General features: G+C 43.4%; 1 protein-coding gene across 1 annotated transcript in view; it reads right to left on the bottom strand.

Annotated features, from left to right (window-relative positions):
* cacna2d3a (calcium channel, voltage-dependent, alpha 2/delta subunit 3a) overlaps positions 1-24,409 on the bottom strand; it is a 1,018,794-nt gene that overhangs the window by 273,808 nt on the left and 720,577 nt on the right. The window contains exons 18-22 of the mRNA XM_041191614.1: positions 23,563-23,646; positions 19,979-20,050; positions 18,779-18,840; positions 18,601-18,668; positions 3,478-3,523 (exon numbers count right to left, since the gene is read on the bottom strand). Coding sequence (XP_041047548.1) covers positions 3,478-3,523; positions 18,601-18,668; positions 18,779-18,840; positions 19,979-20,050; positions 23,563-23,646 — 332 coding nt within the window. The remainder of the gene's footprint in view (positions 1-3,477; positions 3,524-18,600; positions 18,669-18,778; positions 18,841-19,978; positions 20,051-23,562; positions 23,647-24,409) is intronic.

The following is a 24,409-nucleotide window of genomic DNA, read 5'->3' as shown; positions in this document are numbered from 1 at the left end:
CTGATGGCCAGTTTGGGTTCCGCCAGGGTCACTCAGCTCCTGACCTCTTTAAAACCTTGTTTCAAACATGGACAAAAGAGCTGAACTCCAGAGGTGAGGTGAGAGTGACTGCCCTTGACATCAAGGCAACATTTGACCGAGTGTGGCATCAAGGAGCCCTAGCAAAACTGGAGTCAATGGGAATCAGGGGGAAAACTCACCACTGGTTAGAGTCATACTAGCACAAAAAAAGATGGTTGTGGTTGTTGGAGGTCAGTTATCTCAACTCCCGGACATCACTGCAGGAGTTCCTCAGGGCAGTGTCCTCGGCCCAACCATCTTCAGTTATTTCATCAATGACCTTCCTTCCAACATAAGGTCAGAAGTGGGTATGTTCGCTGATGAATGCACGATGTTCAGCACCATTCGCAACTCCTCAGATACTCAAGTAGTCCATGTCCAAATGCAGCAAGATCTGGACAATATCCAGGCTTGGGCTGACAAATGGCAAGTAACATTCGTGCCACACAAGTGTCAGGCAATGACCATCTCCAACAAGAGAGAATCCAACCAATGCCTCTTGATGATCAATGGCATTACCATCACTGAATCCTCCACTATCAACATCCTTGGGCTTACCATTGACCAGAAACTGAACTGGACTAGCCATTTAAACACTGTGGCTACAAGAGAAGGTCAGAGGCTAGGAATCGTGCGATGAGTAACTCACCTCCTGACCCTTCAAAGCCTGTCCACCATCTACAAGGCACAGGTCAGGATTGTGATCGAATACTCTCCACTTACCTGGATGAGGGCAGCTCCCACAACACTCAAGAAGCTTGACGCCATCCAGGACAAAGCAGCCTGCTTGATTGGCACCACACCCTCAAACATTAACTCCCTCCACCACGGATGCACAGTGGCAGCAGCGTGTACCATCTACAAGATACACTGCAGGAATTCACCAAGGCTCCTTAGGCAGCACCTTCCAAACCAACGGCCACTACCATCTAGAAGGACAAGAGCAGTGGATAGATGGGAACACCACCACCTGGAAGTTCCCCTCCAAGTCACTCACCATCCTGACTTGGAAATAAATCGCTGTTCCTTCACTGTCACTGGGTCAAAATCCTGGAACTCCCTCCCTAACAGCACTGTGGGTGCACCTACACCACATGGACTGAGGTTCAAGAAGGCAGCTCACCACCACCTTCTTAAGGGTAACTAGGGATGGGCAATAAATGCTGGCCCAGCCAGCGAAGCCCACATTCCGTGAATGAATTTTTTAAAACCCCTACACTTCTACTAGCCACGGTCCAGCTGAGGAGAAAGCAGTGGGGACTTCCTGCCCACCTCATCACAAGATTTGCCATGCTCCATGCTCATACATATCTAATGAGCTGACCAGCACAAGATCTCACATGGCCAGCTGTCCTGCGACCCCCCGCCCCGACCCTCCCACCAAGCGGAAATCACTCTCACTTTCACCCCCGCCTCCCAACATATACTCCAGACCGGGAACATCCTGCCCATCACTTTATTTTATATCAGCTTGACCTCTGATGTTTTAATATAGCGGATACTAGGTGAGTTGGCATGGAGGGACTAAGTGGAAAGGTTGGGGGCATAGGTTACCACAGAGGGTGTGTAATGCCACAGGGTGGGTGGGGGGTATGGGGTGGCATAGGAAGTATGAGGGACATTGTGAGTGTGTGTGGGGAATGAGCTGAAATGGGTTAACATGGGTGGGGAATGGGGAGTGTGTGGGACGGTGAGGGGAGAGATGTTTTCTATTTTAATGATTTAAAAAAAATATCTTTAACGACGTGCTGGAGCCCCAAGGCAGACTTTCCACCCAGGCTGCCTCCATCATGCCTTCCCAGGTCGCCTGCCTCGACTGCTATTCTAGCCTGCCACCACTGGACGAAAATCTGACATCTGGATAGCCATTTATGAAGGCTGATCGAGCTGGGAATCCTCCCATTTCTGCCCACCTGATCTGGGAGAAATTATCTGTGCCATAGCCTCTAATTGATTAACTAATTAGTTCATTTTGAGATCTACTACAGATTTGAGATTTGTCATTAATTTTCAGCCTTGTCAAAAGTGAAAGGCATCCTTGCCCCACCACAACTCACAAACCACACCACCACCACCACCCACCCCACCCCCCCACCCCACCCCCCACCCCACCACATCCCACAAAGTCTGCACATTATTTGCTCGTCAGTTGGACAGAATGAAAAAAAATGGAGATAAAAACAAAAAATGAAAAACTGCGGATGCTGAAAATACAAAACAAAAACAGAATTACCTGGAAAAACTCAGCAGGTCTGACAGCATTGGCGGAGAAGAAAAGAGTTGACATTTCGAGTCCTCATGACCCTTCGACAGATCTAAGGCACTAGTTCTGTCGAAGGGTCATGAGGACTCGAAACGTCAACTCTTTTCTTCTCCGCTGATGCTGCCAGACCTGCTGAGTTTTTCCAGGTAATTCTGTTTTTGTTTTGAAAAAAAATGGTGCTTCTCTGCACCATTCTCAGTGCATACCTGAATGGTTAAAAAGTGTGAATTGTTCTTGCTGATTTCTCAAATTAGTTAATACTTAAAGCCAACTTCCACTTCATTGGTGATGTTGAAGCAGTTTTTGCATTATAAAAGCTCGCTGCAATTGTGACAATTACTACAACTGGATGTGGCATATGGAGAAGACTAAAATCTGAGAAGCAAACATTTACTCTACAAGTGTAACTCTTCATCTGCAGGTCATTTTTGCAGACAATAAGGGGCCAGAATTTGCTGTCAAAGTAACAGTGAGATTAATGAAACTCACTGAAATTTATGCAAAAATTGTCAGGTGACTGGCAGATGCGAGGTTAAATATGAATATTCAGAAGTGCTGTCCGTGTTGTACCACTCCACTTTTAGCTTCAAGAATGAATTGTTGTTTGCCTCACCAATGAATTGCATTGAATGGTGTGAAGTTACTCTATTTGCATGGTAGATACAAACTAAACACTGGCCACAGAAACTTCGGTCTTATCATTTCAAGTCAAAGTAATCTTCTAACATGTGCTAAGTGTTAATTCCTGCCAATCAACCTTAACTGAGACAGAATGTGACAGAAACTTAACCATTGCAAGTGAGAATTCTCATTCTTTCAGGTTTTAATTGTTTGAGATTTTTAAAAATATTAAGTTTTTTCCCCCATCTCTTGTTTCTCTCTCTTAACTAAATCTTTCTTTCCCTCTCTTTCTCTGCCCCTGATATGGTGTTGAATTCACCCACACCAATTTGCATTTTCTTCTCAATCTTTGCACTTTATTTTACAATCTTTCAATTCTAGTAGCTAAGGAGATGCAGATTGGTTGCCCTTTTCCCCTCACTGGCTGTTACCAGCTTGCACTTTCAACAACAATGCCATGCAAAAAATTTTAAACGTAAACATGCAAATGATAGATGTCCTGCTGCAGTGAATTATGGCCCATGGTTTCTTACCATTCCTCCATCAGTGTTAAATCAGGGTGATCCAGGTCATGCAAACCTTAATGAAGAAAAAAACCAGCAATTAAACAGCTACCATCATTCACTAAGATTCATCCAGAACACTGTCATCAATCTCAAACAAAAACAAAAACAGAATTACCTGGAAAAACTCAGCAGGTCTGGCAGCATCGGCGGAGAAGAAAAGAGTTGACGTTTCGAGTCCTCATGACCCTTCGACAGAACTTGAGTGAAAATTGGAGCGGTGCTGAAGTTAGGTGGTAACCTGTTAGAGTTTACAGATTGCATCTAAAAGCAGGTGCAAACAAGGCATACTTGATATTAAAGTTAGCCTATTGCGTTTAGTGGCATATCTTTCAGGTAACCATTTTTAATTGTCCTTGGGAGATCATGATAAGATGTCTTTTTGAATACAAGTTAGTAGCTTACTAGACCATTTTATCACTCATAATCATTTGCATTTAACCATTCATGTACGGTATGGTAGCATAGTGGTTATGTTTTCAAGAGATCTGGACTAATAATCTGGAGACTTGGGGCAGAATTTTGCCCTTGATGGGCAGGCGGACCCCATCGGCTTGGCGGTGGGCGGGCAGCTGATCGCCACCGCTGAAACAGGCCCCGCCGCCATTTTAAGTGGTCAAGCCAATTAAGGTCCGCCCAGCGGGCCGCCCAATGGGAAGCGCTATGCACTTCCTGTGTGGGCGGGGGGGGGGAGGATTCCCCAACTGCCAGAGTGTGCACATCTTCCTGAGATTAAGTGCTGCCTCAGGGAGATCACTGAAAGTTTTTGAAAGTTAAGAAATAGAAAAATAAAAAATTATTAACATGTCCCCCTCATGTGACAATGTCACACGAGATGGGACATGTTAATAAATATCACAGACACTTTATTAAAGTTTTTAAAAACTGACACGAAACCTCATCCCACCAGGGGATGAGGTTTCATGTTTTTTCTGAAGTCCGCTGGGGCTCCTGGCCTGCCCGCCAACCTTAAGGTTGGTTGGGCAGGTCATTTAATTGATTTAACTACCCTGTCAATGGCCTCAATTGGCCATTGACAGGTCAGCAGGTGGACTGTCCACCCGCCTTCCTGAATATTTAAATGGGGCGGGATGACGTCGGGGATTCCCCCCAACGTCATCCTGAGTCATTTTCACATCAGCAAGTGGGCCCCGCCCCCAGCTCACCTACAGAAAAATTCTGCCCATGAGCTCAAATTCTACCATGGCATCTGGGGAATTTAATTTCAATAAATTAAATTTTAAAAAAGCGATTGCCAGTAACAAAAGTACCAGATTGTCTGAAAAATCCATTTGGTTCTTTAATGTCTTTACTCAGCCTAGCCTATATGTGATTTCAGACCCAATACAACGTGGTTGACCCTTTAAAATGGTCGCGAAAACCACTCATTTTTAACCAAGGGGATGGCGGCTCACTATCACCTTCCCAAGGGCACTTAGGAGTGGACAATAAATGCTGACTGTGCCAGTGATGCTCACATGCTGTGAATGGAAAAAAAACAAATTTTATTAAAATTTATTGAAATTCTAATAACATACAAGATACATTTACAAGATTTTCTATTTCTTGAATCAGGAATAACAGTTATTTGGTATTATAGTTATAGCTGCGACACTGAGAATTCTTTTATGGAAATACACTGGTTACCTGAAAGTCACGACACAACAACAGGCTGAATTTAATATCAAGTTTGCCTTGTCTGCAACAGTTTTTAGCTGCAAACCAAACATACTGGCCTATAAAATTCAAACAGGGTGCTGCCTAATTTTAGCACAGATCCAATTTTCAGTTGGGCCTCTGGCAGCTAGTGGAAGCTGCTATCCAAATCAGGCAGGAAATTTGAAGTTGTTAGGTCATTTGGGGGTCCAGTTTGTTAATTCCTTCCTTTATTTCCTCTGGTATTCATGCTTTCATGAGCCTTTGTAACTCATTCATTCTTTTCCCTCCCAGCTCTTTTATTGGCACTTACAATTTGTCAATGGGAATTCTCTGAGCTGAGTGGTTATGTTTTGGAAGACAAGGAGAAACTCTGGGGGGGGGGGGTGGATTCAATACAAATTTGCCTGCCTAACAAGTACTCAGTGCAGCCCTGTTGACTTATACACCTCTGATCAACAGAGATTGGTGAAATTAACTCACTTTGGCAGATGTTGTACTGATGATACCTTCTCATCTGTAAAAGAAGCTGTGTTAGCAGAACCTCTTTAGCTTCACAGTAATGTTCTAGTTGACAGAGACAAAAGTTAATTTTAAAAGCAGATGGGATTTCATTCAGGGGGGCTGGTATAAAAAAGAGTAGAAGTAATTTTACAGTTGTTCAGAATTCTGATTCCACCCCTTCTGCAGTGATGTATTCAGTTCTGGACACCACACCTCAGGAAGGATATACTGGTCTTGGAGGGGATGGATGCCCATTTACCAAAATGATATGGAGCTAAGAAGGTTAATTAAGAGAACAGATTGCATAGACTAGCCTTATACTCCCAGAATATAGATGATTACAGGGAGACCTCATTGAGTTGTTTCAGGTGATTAAAGAACTTGATAGTGTGGATAGAGAAAATGTTTTTCCTCTGGCAAGGGGGTAGGTAACATGGAACATAACCTTAAAATTAGAGCTAGGCAGTTGAAGGGTGATGTCAAAAAACACTTCTTCAGACAAAGAGTATGTGGAAATCTGGAACTCTATCCCCCAAAAAGTTATTGAGGCTAAGTCAATGGAATGTTTCAAAACTGAAATTGATAGATTTTTGTTAGGAAGGGATATTACAGTTTATGGAACTATTTTTGGGGAGATGGAGGTTAGATACAAATCAGCCATGATCTAATTGAATGGCAGAACAAATTCAAGGGGCTGAATGGCCTACTCCTGTTCCTATATTCTTAAAACTGAATATCTGGCTAACCATCATGTTATGTGATTATCTGGAAATCCCCAATCACAGAATTTCTAGCTTTATATGGTATTGCATGAAAGAAGGGTGGTCAGGGTAACCAAGGGCCAGTGTTACTTTATTAGCCCCATCTTTCAAGATGGCAACAATGCCTTCCTACAATTTGTATTACCTTTAATTGCCACTGATTATTGGAAGCTGTGTCAAACATACAAAATAGGAGCAGAATAGGGGCTATTCAGCCCCTCGAGCCTGTTCCGCCATTCAATAAGATCATGGCTGATCTGTTTGTGTTTGGAGTTCCACATTCCAAACCACCCCTGATAACCTTTGATTCCCTTGCCTAACAAGAATCTGTCTAGCTCCACCTTAAAAATGTTCAGTGACCCCGCCTCCACAGCCTTTTGAGGCAGCGAGTTCCAAAGTCTCAAAAGTCTGAGAGAAAAAATTTCTCCGCATCTCTGTCCTATATGGACATTGAAAACAATGCCCCCTCGTTCTGGACTTACCCACATGAGGAAACTTTCTTTCCACATCCACCTTGTCAAGGCCGTTCAGGACCTGATAAACTTTATTCAAGTCACAATTCACTCTTCTAAACTCCAGTGGAAACAAGCCCAATTGGTCCAAACTATTCTCAAAGGACAGCCCGCTCATTTCAGGTATCAATCTAGTAAACCTCCTCTGAATCTCCTCCAATGCATTTACATCCTTCCTTAAATAAGGAGGACAAAACTGCTCACAATATTCAAGATGCGAACTTACCAATGCCCTGTATAGCTGAAGCATAACATCCTTACTTTTATTTCAATTTCTCTTGTAATAAAGGATAGCATTCCATTAGCCTTCTTGATTACTTGCTGTACCTGCATACTAACTTTTTGTGACTCCTGCACAAGAACACCTAGATCCCTCTGCATCTCAGAATTCTGCAGTTGCTCTCCATTTAAGTAGTACTCTACTTTTTTATTCTTCCTGCCAAAGTGAACAACTTCACATTTTCCCACATTATACTCTATCTGCCAGATTTTTTGCCCACTCACACAACTTATCTATATCTGTCTGCAAACTCCTTATGTTGTCTTCACAACATACTTTCCTATCTATCTTTGTGTCCTCTGCAAATTTAGTTACCATGCCTTCACTCCCCTCATTTAAGTCATTGATGTAAATTGTAAAAAGTTGAGACCCCAGCACAGACCCCTGCAGGAGGACTCCACTCGTCACATCTTGCCATGCAGACAAAGACCCATTTATGCATACTCTCTGTTTTCTGCCAGCCAGCCAATTTTTATCCAGGCTAATATGCTACCTCCCATACTATAAGCTTTTATTTTCCACAGTAACCTTTGATGTTGTACCATAGTAAATGCTTTCTAGAAATCCATGTTCAGTACATCTACAGGCTCCCCTTTATCCATCTTCAAAGAACTCTAATAAATTGGTTAAATATAATTTCCCTTTCATAAAACCATGCTGACTCTTCCCGATTACCTCGAGCTTTTCTAAGTGCCCAGCCATAACTTCTTTAATGATCGACTCTAGCACTTTCCCCATGACAGACATCAAGTTAACTGGCCTACGGCTTCCTGTTTTCTGCCTCCCTCCCTTCTTGAATATGGGGTTATATTTGCTACTTTCTAGTCTGGCAGAATCTTTTCAGAATCTAGGGAATTTTGGAAAATTAACACCAATGCATCAACATGTCATAAGAATCTGGGTCAGCAGAGAAGCAGGAGCCATGATATACCATCTTCAGATACAGTAACAATCCGATGTGGCCATGAAACTTTGGCTGCATCTTCTTGCAGGAAGACCGTAATGTTGATGTGACGTGATTTGGTACAATGGCAATTCCCCTAGCTCGCATCTCGGGTAGCAGCACCTTGCTCTTGGCAACTATTAAACATATGGCAGGTGTTAAGTTGCTCTTTGCTTTCCTATAGACTGATGCCAGTACCTAGGGGCTCCTTTCCTTTCTATTTTTGTCTATTCATTTTGATCCCTTGTCCCTTCGGCCTTGGCAAAACTGCTGATGAACTGAAATGTCTCTATAGTTCTTGAATAGCTTGCCAATTTTTGTCATGCAATTATAATCTTCCTGCTTAATTTTCCCCATCGTTTCATATTTTATTTACATGCAATTTTCCTCTTTTTCCACTCATGAACTGGACTTGTCTAAGGCTAAACCTGGTGCTATGAATAGTTTTGCTAATAAACTTACAATGGGGAATTGCATGATATTGGCACTTAATCTTTTAACTGAGCTTCAAAACAGTTCTTAAAGAATTAAAACTGACTTAGAGAGGACACAAATTGTGCCAAGTACCTCTGAGTTTCAATCTCTAGCAAGAACTCATGACAGCACACATCTTTTTTATATATAATGATCAAAAATAATTACATCACTTTATACCAAATTTAATTAAAAGGAATGTAAAGCAAATATTAAACCTCTAATACAGAAACAAGTATTCTTATTTTAACAAACTCATACACTGACTCACAAGGCTCCAGGCTCCAGTCCCACTCCAGGACTTAAGCATGAAAACCAAGGCTGACGCTCCAGGCTAGTACTCAGGGAGTGCAGCACTGTCAGAGCTGTCATCTTTAAGAAGAGATGTTAAATCAAGGTCCCATCTGCCCTTCCGGGCAGAATTTCTTTTACATAAAGATTCCATTGTACTACTTTGAAGAAGAGCAGGGGAGTTATCCCTGGTATCCTGGCCAATATTTGTCCCTCAATCAACTTCATGAAAACAAATTATCTGGTCATCATCATGTTACTGTTTATGGGAGTTTGCTGTGTGCAACATGGCTGCTGCTACTCTTACAACAGTGATACACTTCAAAAGTGCTTCATTCACAGTGAAGCGTTTGAGATGTCTGGTGGTTGTGAAAAGTGTTATATAAATGCAAGTTTCTCTTAACCACCTTTTAATAATTTGTAATTAAGGTTATGAGATATATTTTCTATCATATTTCCATCTGGTCTTGTTGCCAGTTAGATTTTATCTTTTAATTAAGAACCAAATTGGTATCATAATAATAATTATCAGTGATACTTTAAGCTATAAAATATCACTCATATTTGAATCTTTGATGGTAACCAAGATGTTGTAAGATCCAATGTGACATAGTGAAATTCTGATGAAAAATTAGTATTCAATAGGGATCACAGGTTTTGAGACTTGGTAGGATTGAATTTGCTGCAGTGTTGTACGCCAAATATCTAATTTGCCATTTTCACTAAATATACTTTTATTGACTTTTTAAAATACTCAGAGTGTGTAACAATAATTAAATCGCACCTGTGTCAAGGGTGTACTGTTGAACTGTACATAAACACTACAATACATTTATCAAGTTGATTTTCAGCTTGCCAATCATCCTACTAAGTAACATCTCCAGCACTTGGCTGATACGGAATTGACTGTACTGCTGGAGACAGATGAGACAACGAGCTTGAAACGCTGAGAGGACGAACAATGAAATCTGACTCTTTTTTTTGATTAGTTCTATTCATTCTTTTATAGTCATGCTTTTAATTTCACTTTCATCTTATGAACATGTTTCCAGAAGAGAATAAAAAAAAACCTGCCAAATGGATATACTCACCACAAAGGTTTAGAATTGCTGAGTGAGTGCCTATCTGTTTTATGGTTGACAATTGTCAAAATATTTAACAATAGTTAATACTCTTTAAAAGAATTTGTAGATGCACATAATAGGGTTTGGTGTTTTCTTCCTTACTGATTTTTTTGTGAATTTGTCATTATGCATATCAACTACATGAATGCAGTATTATTTGATTATTTCCAAACTGGGTGACACAAGGAGGAAACTAAAGAGCTGATTTTCATTTTCCATGGTAATGGATCGGCAACCTGTTTTACCTCCTGCTTGATTTTCCCTTCCATTATATTTTCTGACTCCAGGAAAGTTAATTCAGTTGTCAAACTACAGAGAAGAAGTTTCTTATAAAGGTCAGAGGAGAAAGACCAACCATGTTGACACTTCAAAAAGGACAATGAGTGGAAATATCAAACATTAGGTGATAGTTGATTTAATGAATGACATGAAGGAACTGCAGCATTGAAAAACTGAACAAAACAAAAGAGTGGAATTTAATTTCCATACAGCTGTTGATCTGTTGGGGTGAACAACTGATGCCATGTGACGGAAGGGCCTCAGAGGACAGCTGGAGGCCAGAAATTTGCTGAATATGAGTCAGATGTGGAGCCTCTGGACTCGGTCATACCTCAGTGTCTGGAGTGCAAAGGCAACCTCAGGAACATCAGGAAGGGATGTCCACTGCACTCCTCAGTTTGCAAGACACGATGGAGGAGTCCGTCCACCTTCAGTCTGAGGTGAAAGCACCGGCATGCCAATGCACCAAGGTCAACATTGGTAGGGTGGCGGCTGCCGTGGAGATCTTGGTCCAGGATGTCGCTCCTGCACTGCGGCAGGACCTGCACTGCATCGCTGAGGCACTTGCTGGCATCCATCAGGGTCAACGCGAGAGGGGGCTGGGGCATCTTGAGCTTATTCCAGCTGTCCCGTCCTCTCAAGGAGTCAGGCAGGGGTCCTTGGGAGGAGGATCAGCAGGTGCACACCCCGGGGCCAGCCACCCAGATGACTCTGGGAGTGTCCGGCCCATTCGAATCACCTCTTCCTGTGACCCCAGCAGCTCCAGCTCCACAGGCCAAGGAGGGTACCACTGTCACACAGCAGGTCCCCAAAAGCAGGCAGAAGCCTTCCAAGTCACTGCCCTCCAGAAGATGCCTGTCAAGGTCATCATAGGCAACACAGTGTAGTTGTCAGCAGCCCACCTCCACTTCCACTGTGGATGTCAGGGGAGCACTAATATGTAGCGGCAAGGTTAGAGAGGTCAAGAAGATTTAATTGCATAATGTGCGCACATTATGCAACTAAATCACTTGTACTTCATGTTGGCCATTGCAAATACACTCCCAAGAATGTCTCCTTGTCTATGGCTCTTTGTTATGATGAGCAGTGTTCATATCAGATGTGGAACCTTGCTTCCTGCAGAAAATAAAGGTTAGTGTTGCAACCCAGGGCCTCTCCCCTGTGCAGTGTGTAATGTTTTGAGCATGGTGATTGTCCGAATGCAAGGTCACTCTCCAGATTTGTGATGCCTGCACCTCCATGTGGCTTTTGTACATGATGTTCTCTGTGTGCTCTCAGCACCTTAGAGGTGGGGCTTCCCCCAAATCTCATCACCATTCCTGACAGGTTAAGGTGTGATGCTGAAGAGGCAATGAAGTCTGCCAAAGGATTAAGTTGTCTTAAAGCCCATGTGCCCACTGAATCTCAGCAGCGTCTCTGTGATATGAGCCTCTTCACAGAGTGTACATGCGCTGCCCTCAGCCAGACAGGTGTCAGACATTCCCAGGTGCAATGTGAAGATCTCAGGAGTGTCCTGACTGCATCTCATCATCATCCTCCTGGAATCTTGTGGCAATGAGGGCCTCCTGAATACGCCTGCCTCATTTGGCCAGTGCAATGGCCTCATCGCCTGCACCCTCACCTTCCAGGACCGCATCACCCTCATTCCCTTCCACTTCCCCCTCATCGGAGGAGACGTGCAGCTCTTGCACCTCCTCATCATCCAGGTCCACCCCCATTGCATCCCCAGGTTGTGTAGCAGGTAACAAGCCATTGTGATGCATGACACCATCTGGGCCATGTACTGCAGTGCTCCACCAGATCTGTCCAGGCACCGGAACCTAATTTTCAGGATGCCAATGGTATGCTCGACTAAACTCCAGGTTGTGGCATGGGCCTCGTTGTACCTCCTTCCACCAAGAGGCTGAGGCCACTGCATGGGTGTCATCAGCCATGTCCTTTGTGGGATGCCCTTGTCCCCGAGGAGCCAACCCTTCATCTTGTGTGGCCTCTGGAAGATGTCAGGGATCTGAAACGTGCTGAGGATGTACCAGTCATGGATGCTTCCAGGGTATCTTGCACAAACCTGCATGATCTGTTTAATATGGTCACAGACCAAATGAACATTGATAGACTGGAAGCCTCTGCGGTTCACATACTGGATTTCTTGTTGCCAGGGAGGTTTGAGAGTCACTTGAGCGAAGTCGACGGCACCTTGCACCTGTGGGAATCTGGAAATCTCAGCAAATCCCAGTGCTTTTGCTTCCTGGCTCGCCTGACTTGTGTCAAAGTTGACAAAGTTGTGTGCCTTGGCAAAAATGGCGTCCATGACCTCCTGGATACATTTGTGGGTGGAGGCTTGTGAGGTTCCACACAGGTCCCCAGTGGAGCCCTGGAAGGGGCCACTGCCATAGAAATTGAGCACAGCGGGTACTTTAATTGCCCACTGGCATGGTGCCAAATCCTGCAGACGATGGCATATGATCAGTTCCCTTGAAATGTGCAGGCATCAGCAACACTGGTTCTCAACCAGCTGCAGGTAGCACATGTGCCATCTATAGGTCCTGGGTCTAGCGATGCGCCTATGAACGATGGCTCCGTGGGGATCATCCTCTGCATGCGGAGGAGGCAGGGCCACCCCTTGGTCTTCAGGGTTCTGCTCTTCCCTTTGGCAAGCCAGGCACCTCCATCCCATTCTTCTCCTGATGGAGATCTGAGGGTGTGTGTGAGAGTTAAATGACAGCAAAGAAGACATGAAATCATGAGCGCTGCACAAAGTTGTGTGCTCTCACCTCCGAGATCTACTCCAAGTTCAGGTCACCAGGTGCATGTCTTTTAACGGCAGTTGTAAATCACGCCGTCTTATATTCATGCTGACGTGGGCTTTAAATTTAATGCTGGGGGGAGGCGGAGGGGATGATTTAGTGTGTGGCCACGATAATGAGATACAAATACATTCAAATTAAATTCCTGACATTTGACAACAGGAAACGCAGCCTGACATTGATGGGGGCAAGGGGACAACACTTCCTGGATTCACGTTGCCGGGAAACGCGTCCAGGGCCTTCTCGCGAGATTCTCCAATCTCACCACCTTACACACCCATCATGATTGACCATGGAAAATCCCGGCCACTGTCTTTCCAACTCAATTTATTCAGCCCTCAATTTGCATTCATCGGCAGACATATTCCATTTGAGGTCCTTGGATATGGTTAGCACCAACAAGGAGTGCCAACCCTCTGGACAGAATCGTCCCAGGTTGGCACTAAGTGCAGTAGCAGATCGGAAAAATCCACGTTTTACCCACCGGCCGCAATAGCAGCTTCATATATCGTATCGTCCCAATCCCGATGCATTAATTTTGCATTCCTGGGAGACGCGCTGTTTCAATGGCTGGCAAGCTGTCATTCACCTGCCACACCATCACCTCACCGTCTCATCACGCCGGGTGCCACAATTAAAGTGCAGCTGCACGCACACCTCTCAGTGCTTCCAGCCCATGGCTGCAGCAAAGAAGACATGGCCCCGAAAGGCAAAAAGACAGCAGCCAACACTAACCTCTCCCCACCGTCCCACTAGTTTAATGACGCATCTCTTGAGCACCTTTTGGATGCATTGGAGGCCCGTTTAGATGTCCTCAACCCCCGCTATGGCTGTGGGATGGACAGCAACATCAGCGGTGGTCAATGTCAATGCCCTACAAAAGAGGACAGCCACCCGGTGCCACTACAGGATGAATGGTCTCATCTGTTCCACCAGGTTAATTTACTCTTCTCATCACACTCAACTCAGACGCTCACAAACCCATCACACAGCCACAGGAATCTAACACCTCAAGGGACATCACCACTAACTCACACACACACTCATATCCATTCGAGCTCATATCCTCATTCCTGTCCATGGCTCCGCTCACCACACATACTCCACACAGTGCCGTGTGTCCTGCTCACACTCTCTCTATTTGTTTTCATGCAGGAGAAACCTGCTTACAACAGCAGGGAGAGGTCCCAGGCCAGGGGTGGAGTGGCCCAAGTTAGGCAATAACCCATTCAATGGCGAACCTCTGAATTGGGTCTTGCAACTCATCCTGGAGAGTCAGCAGAAGGCAGGGGAACATCATGCAGGGCTGTTGAAAGCCCTTAACAGAGTGGCTCACGAGTCAGAGGAGTGCGTCCACCTGCTCTTTGATAAAGTAGTGCTCACATGTGCGCATATGGAGGTCTGCATGGGAAGGATGGCAGATGCCCTGGAGACACGGATCCAGCGAATGCGGAGAAACGTACAGACCTGCATTCCATCGTGGGAGCCATGGGTGAGTTCCTGCCATGGCAACACAAGAGGGAAACAGGGCACCTTGACATCCCCCCAGGTGCTCCTTCCCCTCAAGGAATCAGGCAGCTGGACACCCCCAAGTCATCCACTCAGGAACCTCAGAGGCTGTCCTTTCCCTCCAGTTCCCCTTTGCCTGTGAACCCCTCAACCTCATCCTCTCTCACTGAATAGGGAGCATCTGGCCCACAGGAGGACGGCCAAAGCAAGCCGGAGCCCCCAAGGCCTCAGCCCTCCAGGGGACCCACGCTCAAGTCATCAGAGACTGACTTCACCCCTGCTGTGGATGTCAGGGCAGCAGCTAGAAGTGCAAGGCATTCAAAAGTTAATAAATTCTGATCATAATTGGTTGCATGGGTGAACACATTTTGTCACTTTATAATCTGGAAATATATTCACTTCCACTGAATAATGTGTAATGTTGTCTTTCAGTTTCATTGACAGGCTTCGCGAATCCTCCTGCTGCATTCCCCCCACTAGCAGTTCAGCTGCACGCAGCTGGCCCATGAGTGATTCTGGAGGGAGAAGTGTCTGTGTGGCAGGGCCTTTTGGAGCCTCCTCCAACCACTCTCCCACACATGTGGAGCCTTCATCCATCACACTCATCTCACTGTCCCGAGCATTTTCAATTTTGCCTGCTGGGGTTCTCTTCCAGTTGTCCATCTGAACTGACCTGCATCTCCAGATGGTGTGAGCCCATGGCCAAGACCGTGATGTTCCGAAGCATCAACAGAGACCTCCCACCTTCTGAGTGCTGCTTCGTGGTGGAGCCATGTGTATGAGGATCCACACAGGGCCTCCAATTAAGCCCCAAAGAAACCTCTGAAGAGGAACCTGAAGGCAGTCCTTCAACTCCAGCCCTGAGGACATCACGGAAGAGGAATCCGCAGACACTGAAACTGAACTCCCATCACAGCGCTCACCCACACCCTCCACCAGCGCAGAGCCACACACCTCAGTGAGACCTTGCTTTCAAGTAGCCTTGTGATCACAGTCTGGTGATCCACCGTAAGTAACGGCAGGGACTTCCCAGGTGTCCGGCACTCGTGGGACTGCTGGAGGACAGAAATTTGCTGAGTCTGAGTCAGGTGACAAGCCTCTGGACTCGGTCATGTCTCAGTTGCTGGAGCTGCAATGGCAAGCTCGGGAACATCAGGAAGGGATGTCCACTGCACTCCTCAGATTGCAAGGCACGATGGAGGAGTCCGACTGCCTTCAGGCTGAGGTGATAGCTCCAGCAAGCCAGCACACCGAGTTCATCACTGGTAGAATGGCACCCACCATGGAGCCCTGCGTGGATGGCCCTGGGGGGTGCACCTGCTGATCCTCTTCCCTATGGTTGCCCAAGGGCTCCTGGCTGACTCCTTGAGGAGAAACGGAAGCTGGCATGAGATCAAACTGCCCTGCATCTTTCTTAGGTACACACTGTTAGAGGCCAACTATGGCATCAGCGATGGAGTTGAGCCTGCACAGCAGTGCAGGAGCGAAGTTCTGTTGTTGTCAAACACGTCGGAGTGGTTGTGAGCGGACGATCCAGTAGGGTGGGGAGGCGGTGGGGAGGCTGGCCTTATAATGATACGCAGATGTATTACAATGAGGCTCCTGACGCCTGATGGCAGGAAATGCAACCTGCCATTGACAGGCTGAGCAGACGATCGCAAACTGGTTTCACGACGTCATGAAACCAATTTCTGGCCTTCTTGCCATGACGCCAGCAGGTATGGAAAATTCTGCCCATTGTTACCATCCCTTGCTCTTTAGCTCTCGACAGGGCATCTGCAATCCATATTTCAGCCTGCAACATGCAACTTTTTTGTGTAAATGGCTGCAGCATCAAACTCCACCGAAATGGTTCTTGGTTTCAAGTTTTTCTAGGAACACCAGCATTGTGATTTGTGTAGACTAGTACCTTGCTTTTGTACTCTTCAGTTTGCTGTTAAATATCTGTATTGGATTGTGCACAGTCTGGACCTTGGGATACTATTTGCAATAGTCCCTAAGGTTTCCAAATTGTTTGGTTTTGTTAACTTTGTCAAGGACAACATTATTAATTACTGGCAAACCATCTGCCTTTTGGGAAGTGGTGGCTGTGAATTGGAATCCAAAGAGAAATCCCCTGTCATTGCGCTTCTTACCTTCTGGATTCAGCAATTTCCTCTGCACTTCATTAAAGCTAGACATTGAGTTGTCATCAGGGTTTCCACTGTTTGAAACAGACTCTGAAACACTGTTCAGTTTTGAACTTCTGAACTCCATTTGCTACTGTGCCTGCACGTTTTTTTAATGCCTAAGTTCTGGAAAAATGTTTCAACCGACCAAACATCCGAGTTGTCTTTCATAGCAATTGAATTCTTTGCATCCTGTTTCACTTGGAGTTCTTCTCCCTGATTTAAAAACCTTCAGGCTTTCTTTTCTCAGAGACATGGGTTTAACACCGTCTCCTTTTGTGCAAGACGTTAATTTTTCTGTTGAGTAAAATCTTCTTTAGCTGCTTTAAGAATTTTGTTAAGGTTATGTTAATGTTCAGCTAAGAATGCCTGATATTCCTTTTTATTCAGTTCACAAATTTTCTTGATTTCTTCTTGTTTTACTTCCTCCCACCATATTCAAGCTTTGTATAATTATTTTCCAGCAAGAGTGAATGCCTCTTTGTGTTGAAGTTTAAAGTTACTTTCAAGAATGTGTATCCTTCCTAGCAGCTCCATAGTGTCAGCACTGGACTCAACTTTCCCACTCTCTTTCAAAGCATGTTTTCCCTCTTTTTCATTATTAGCTCTGAGTACTGTTGCTAGCTGCTTTGTCTCATCTTGCTCATACTTTTTCTGCATCTTTAATTCAGGCAGCTTTACATTGTTTTCAGCTGCCATTAACTTTGCTCTTTCACCTTGATTTTCCAATGTCCCTTTAAAATTAGCAGACTGAGTTTCTGACTTTTTGGACATGTCTTTAGTCAAAACATTAATTCTCGTAGCAGATTTACAGACAGTTGTGGATTCTTTTAAGTCACATGGTTTTTCTTGTACAATTTCAGATTCAACAGTTTCAATGGCTTTCCCGAAACAACTGCAGACAGCAATACCTTATTCCCAGCCAAGTTGTTTCCTAACAAGAAATCAAAACCTTCAACGGGTAAAGTTGGAATGACACCCACAGTAACAGAACCGTTAACTAAGCCACGCTTTAAATTTACCTTACCCAAACGAATGGGTAAACAATTTCTATCGATACCCTAAATCAACACCTTTTTGTTCAGTGAGCCCTTTAGACAGAACTTCATGCCACCAGCCAACATCTGTGACCATGCTGATTGTGTATCTCTGAGGATAATAATCGATAATAATAGGTGCACCGTACCCTCGAGCAAAAATATCTCTATAGCTTTCGATCACCCAATCCTTCCTCTTAGTGAATATGGGGGAGACTTTTGTGAACTTTACCATTCAGGACAATATCATCTGGGGGACATCCCTTGAATGGACAAATGAGAGAAACTTGGTTTTTAACTTCCAGCATTCAGCTTTCATGTGATGAAAGTAGCATGACAGCTCTCCTGAACTAAACCTGTCCTCCAAACTTTCACTACGACTAACCCGAGAACAGCATGGGTCTTTACATTTTCAACGTTTCTCAGCAGAACCTGACCACTTCTCATGATTGACCTTCTTCTCATCACAGGAGGTTTATATGATAATTAATGGGCTGATTTTCTGAGGCAACACCATCAGCGGTTAAACTTAGAAAACTGCCCCTTATAGGTAGGTTGGATGAAATGGCACAATGAAACAGAAGATAATTACTCTATTTCACAGACTGCACATAAATGTAAGACAAAGGTAGCACTTATTATGAGGAGTTCTTGCACCATCAAGGAACCTGGCAAAATTGAGTGGCTGGTGTTTTTATATTCTCGCCGTAAGTTTTGACAATTTTACTCTAACTCGTAGCTTTAACCATACCTTCTTCCAGTGTAACGTTTCCCTGGAGGAAGTACTTGCCATGTCCTCTGGATAAAGCCACACCTAGACTGTGCACAGGAGATTGCAGACAATTACATGTGGGCATCAAAAACCTTCTGGGAAACTTTTAACCTAATTTCAGAACAGCTTAGCAAATAAGAAAAATGATAAAACCTACCTGAATGGAGTGCCTTTGATGTCTGTGTAATAGTAATCATTTGTCATCACTAAGACTCGCTTCTAACGTAAAAAATAAAACACAGCAGTAGTAAATGGCACTTTAGAAATCACTGGAGATTGTATGAAGGTCTGTTTTGTGCTTTTGCTTCAATATTTGTAAATCATTTAATCACTGTAGAAGGTTTGTATAAATCTCTTGATACCTTTGCTGCAGACATCTTTGAAATTTCAGTAAATCTGTTACCTTTAAATAATTTATACAGTCTATAAAAGTATATCTATATCATTAATGGTACCAAGCAAGAAACCTTAGACCAACAAAGTTTGAAATTGAACAAAATGATTTAAAAGAACAAAGTGTTAGAACACTGCTACACATTCTGTGTCTGACTGCTAAATAATGTCCTAAATCATAGCTTTAATCTTACCTTCTTCCCCCATAACATATCCCTGGAACATGTACTTGCCATATGGTCTGGATAAATCCATACATAAAAAACAAAGTTCACCTGCAAGTGTGTTTAATGAGTTTGTACTACATTCCTTTGCACATTCACTTGAATGGGTTATTGCTTGTGTAACAACAGTGTACACTGGAATGTAATCTGAATGTTTTAAGCATGTGAATTTAGCCAATCAGAAGTTCTATGCTTACAGAGGCGACAATTGTAATGCAATTTTATAAAGAAGATCCACAAAGATCCTGGAGCATGTCCACATATTGTGCCTTTTTCAACTAAACAAAAGCTTGGGGGGCCAGCCATTAACTGGTTCATTCCCCTTGATGCCTTGATTAATCAGAGTCAACCTGCCTGGTTTGAATTTGAACAAAAGCTTGGCTGTTAACTGTTCTTGGTGCAGTCCCCTTGGCAACACCTCTACCAATCAGAGGCCGCTTGCCAACCATCAGCACTATCTTCTCATAAAGTGTAAATTGTTGTTCCCTTTACAATTTGTATTCTTGTGAATTGTTGTGATGAGTGCAAGACAGAAAGCTTCAACAGTATGTCTCTATTTTCAGCAACACTCAAAATTTGTAGGTGTACTATTAGATAAATTTAAATATTCAGTGGCAAATTACTAATTTGCCCCTAAAACTTTTAGGAGGCTCTTCAGCATAATTAGATTCTAAATAAGTGATCAAATTAATTGTTAAAACTTTTTTTTAAATCTAATTTAAGAGGAAGAAATGTCTTACCCCTTTCTCCACAGTCTTTTTCACCTCCATGGAAAATTTTCCTGTTTTCCGATTTACCATACCATTGCGCAGCTATAAAATAATTTAAATGATTAACATTCTCACAGAAGGTCTAAAGGAAAAAAATACAGTTGTCTTCTTCAGCAAACTATTGCTCATATTGATGATGGTGTCTACAATGGAACCAAACTTGTCCAGTTAATTTTTTTTATTTTTGCGGCAAATGCCTTAATATGGAGAGAAAAATTACAGTGGAAACTCGTGATGCCCATTGTTAAGGTAATGTCCATTCAGGGGGTAAATTGATTCTTCTGGGGTGAGTTTGTTAGGGGAAATTAAATTATTGGTGTTTTGGTATAAGGTCAAAGCACAACACTGATGGGATGAAGGAACTGTACTCTTCCTGTTAGCCTGTCCTTTAACTATTTGGGACAAGTGGACCTGCTGTACTGAGCCAGCATTTTCTGTTTAGATTTAAAGCATTTTCGTTTTAAATTTGATCATCAAGTTTTCTAATTTTCATTCTTCATCTTTTCTTGATTAATACTTAGGTTTTCCACAACCTGAGCTACCGTCAATTCCAGTACTGGATGAGTAGAAAATTCCTCTAATTAAATGTTGAGAAGACAGAAGCCATTGTCTTTGGGCTCTGTCACAAACCTCATTTCCTCGCCACCAAATCAACCTCCCTCCCTGGGAACTGTCTGAGGCTGAACCAGACTGCTGGCAACCTTTGTTTTATAGTTGACCCCGAGATGAGCGTCCGACCAGGTAACTGCACCATCAGGAAGACTGTTTATTTCCATCTCTGTAACTTCACCCAACTCTGCCCTTATTTCAGCTTATTTGCTGCTGAAACCTTCATCCAGGCATTTGTTACTACTAGACTTGATTATTATAATGCACTCCTTGCTGGCCTCCTTTGTTCTACCCTCCACCAACTTGAAGTAATTCAAAATGCCCATGTCCCAACTTGCATCAAGTCCAACTCACCCATCTCCCATGTGTTCATTGACCTGCATTGGTTTCCTGTTAAGCGCTGCCTTGATTTTAAAATTCTCATCGTTGTTTTCAAATTCCTCTAAGGTCTTGCTCCTCCCTATCTCTGTAATCTCTTCCAGACTTCGTGGCCTCTGCTCTGTCAATTCTGGCCTCCTGAGCAATGTCAATTTTAATTGTTCCATCAATGGCAGTTGTGCCTTCAGTTTCTTAGGCCCTAAGCTCTGGAGTACCCCCCTAAATCCCTCAGCCTTTCTATCTCTCTTACCTCCTTTAAGAAGCTGCTTTAAGCCTCCTTATTTGAGTAAGCTTTTGGAATCTGATTGAATATCTCTTTATATGATTTAGTGTCAAATTTGTGTTTGATAGTTCTTTTAAAGAACATTGGGACATTTTGTTAAGTTGAAGACAATGCTTAAATGCAAGTGGTTGTTGTTTCTTTCATTAATTCCTTTAATGCCTCTTTCTACTATTTGACTAAGAAGATCTGTTTCATCATCCAACAAGTATTGAACTCATTAAGCCCTTCTATTATTCTGGTGAATCAGCACTTTAACCCTTTCAAGATCAATATATATTTCCTGAGGTGTGGTGCCCAAAATTGAATGTAATAATCAAGATGGGGTCTGACCAAGGTTCTGTAGAACTGAGGCATCACTTTCTCACTTCTGAATTCCACCCCTCTTGAGATAAAAACCAACATTCAATTTGCCTTTTAGATTCGTTTCAGCACCAGAACATTAGCTTTTAGTGATTTGTTTACATGGCGGTGAAACCAAGGGTACCTTAAAATATTTTGAATGGGGTGGAAGCCAACGTGCCCCCAGCCCTGAGTATTCACCTCAAAGTTTTTGGCCCTTTTGTTGGGGAGGAGTTTGCCAGATATGCTCCCAAAGTGCCAGTGACCAGCTCTCCCTAACAACCCAACATGCTTTGACAGGGCTGAAGTAAGGCACAATTTCACAATTAACCCAAAATGCAGCATCCAATTGATTTTCCATGCTTTCCACTCTATCTTTGTTCATTTGTGCTTTTTTTAAATTAAAAAAGAGTCTCTTTTTTTGATCCTATCAACATGCTTGTAAATCTCTCATTTGTTAGTTTTGAAGAAAGGTAAAATCCTAAAATGTCAGTTGCCTGCTTTCCCCGTGGATGCTAGGCGTTTCCAGCTTTTTTGGGTTTACTTTACTTTTCTGAGGTTGGGGTTAAGATAGATGTTGCAGCACAATAAAGGGAGTTTTCCTCCACAATGCATTTTGATTTCATGCTTTCACCAGGGAGTCCTGCATGCGGGCTGTGAATAACAGAAATTTGGATACGTACTGAGTATGCTAGATAATTTAAAAGGTCAATTTATACTTGCGTTTCCAGTTCAACCTTCTGATAGATGAGGGTCCTCAACAAAAGTGCAAAATGAGAACCCTACCCATGAAATGTGGGGCTGGATTTTCACTACTGAGGCGGATAGCTCAAGTTTGGAAATACACCGACTTGGCTGGCCTACTTAGTTTAAAGGGCCCTGTTAGTCCCAATTTTCACTCTGGGGAGGTGGGGCCAAGATAGAGTCAGACTTGCCGAACCCAGGAGCAGATCCTAGGTAGCTATGCGGGCGGGGAGATGAGGCATGCTTCGGTTCTCTGGGACTGCATCCCAGTTGTTTTTGATGCTGTCAGGCCCTCTAGCCCTCACCGTCAGACCCTCTAACCCCTCCCATCCCACCCAACCTATGCCCCCTCATACCTCCATGCCATTTCCATTGCTATTAACCAGAATCCACCATGGGCAGACCTCAGGTGCCTTGCGGTGATGAAAGAAAATACACTTCCAACAAGCTCTCACTCATACACATTTCATAATGAAAAAGCTACCATTCAAGAAACATATTCAAAGCTTTTAAATGTCTTCCAGCGATTAATCTCTTATAAACATAAACTTCTATTCAGTCCACACACACCAAAGACAGTTAATATTTTAATAGCATCTTTAAACCGTTAATAAAACTATAAATTCAGAATCTTCTGCAGGGATAATTGTAACTTCTGAAACTCATAAATATTCATAATGACACAATAATATTCTTTGGGGGAAATGTCAACAAAGAACTCTACTGAAACTGCACGGCCAATGGTTTTGTATTTTTTTCTGATGGCCTGTCAATCAAAGCAGTCCAATAGGTTTTGTTAAACTCGCAATGACAACTACAGCCTGTTTTTTGCATGTTTAAAGAGCAGGGGGTTTAAATAACTTCAGATCATGAAAGTTAAACAGATCTTACCTGCCTTTCAAGAGTGTTTATGTCTACTCCTTCAATTTGTTGTTCCCACATTGCAGGTTACGACCCTTGCAACAGCCAAATAAGGTCTGTCTGAGCTCAGCACTAAGGTCAAAAGGGCCTGCTGAGTTCAGGTTTCCCTTTTGTGTGAATTACGCCCACCCTCATTTCCTTGCCGGCAATATTGGATCTGTCAGAGATGGGGGTGGGACCTCCCGCCAATTTTAAAGATCCACAGAGTCTTCCCAAATTCGCAAAAATCCAGCCCATGATCTTGCAATCTAGAAAGCGTTAAAACTAAATAGGGACTTACAATGTCATCCTTGTCTTCCCATTCCAGTTCAGAGAGGTCAACACTCTTGTAATTGGGCTTTCTCCTCCTTTTTTCTTCTTCATACTTTTTAAAACACAAAATGGTAACTAACTTTTTTATGAACACTTTACCCCACCTTTGAGTTCAAAACAGTTAGATCCAAAATATTGAATACACAAAATAATTACAAGACTTGACTTTTTTCTAATTGTTCATGACTCAAGTAGTTTCCAATCACCATTTGAACTAGTGATCAAGTCCATGAACTCAATGTGCTATAGCTGCATTTGTGGCACAGAGTTAGGCTACCGTTCGGGAGGCTGCACTGGTGCCCAATACAAGCCACACCAGTAGTAAGAAAAATTGACTTCTTTGTCTTCTCACTGACACATCTCTCAACCATGAAAAATTAGTGTTTTGCCATGGTGTCACCTGTTATCCGTTTGAAAAGTTGTTTTATAAGTTATAGAGCTGGATTTCTCTCAATTCATGCAACAGTGAGACTTCTAATATCAAGAGGGAGGCCTCCACCGACAGCACAGAAAAGACAGGTGGGACTGATGGGATACCCTCTGCAGTAACAGCAGAGATGAGAGCTGCTTTAAAGGGGCAGAAAAACCTGGAAATAGGCCTGAGGACAAATGCAGGTACGTAAAATCAGGTATATTTTGGGGGACTGAAATCTGCACCACTTGGCGCTTTTCCTCTGAGGGGAGTTCAAATTGTGTTACATCACTGGCCCAGAAAATACCTCTGTCCATCTTCTGCCAGTTCCTTGGTCATTGGTAATAGGAGATATTAGACAAGGTAATTGAATGGTTTTTCTAGGCATTACCTCCCCACTGTC

The sequence above is a fragment of the Carcharodon carcharias genome, chromosome 7, assembly GCF_017639515.1.
Source record: "Carcharodon carcharias isolate sCarCar2 chromosome 7, sCarCar2.pri, whole genome shotgun sequence".
Lineage (NCBI taxonomy): Eukaryota > Metazoa > Chordata > Chondrichthyes > Lamniformes > Lamnidae > Carcharodon > Carcharodon carcharias.
The sequence above is the reverse complement of the archived record's forward strand: the minus strand, read 5'-3'. Positions and strand labels throughout refer to the sequence as shown.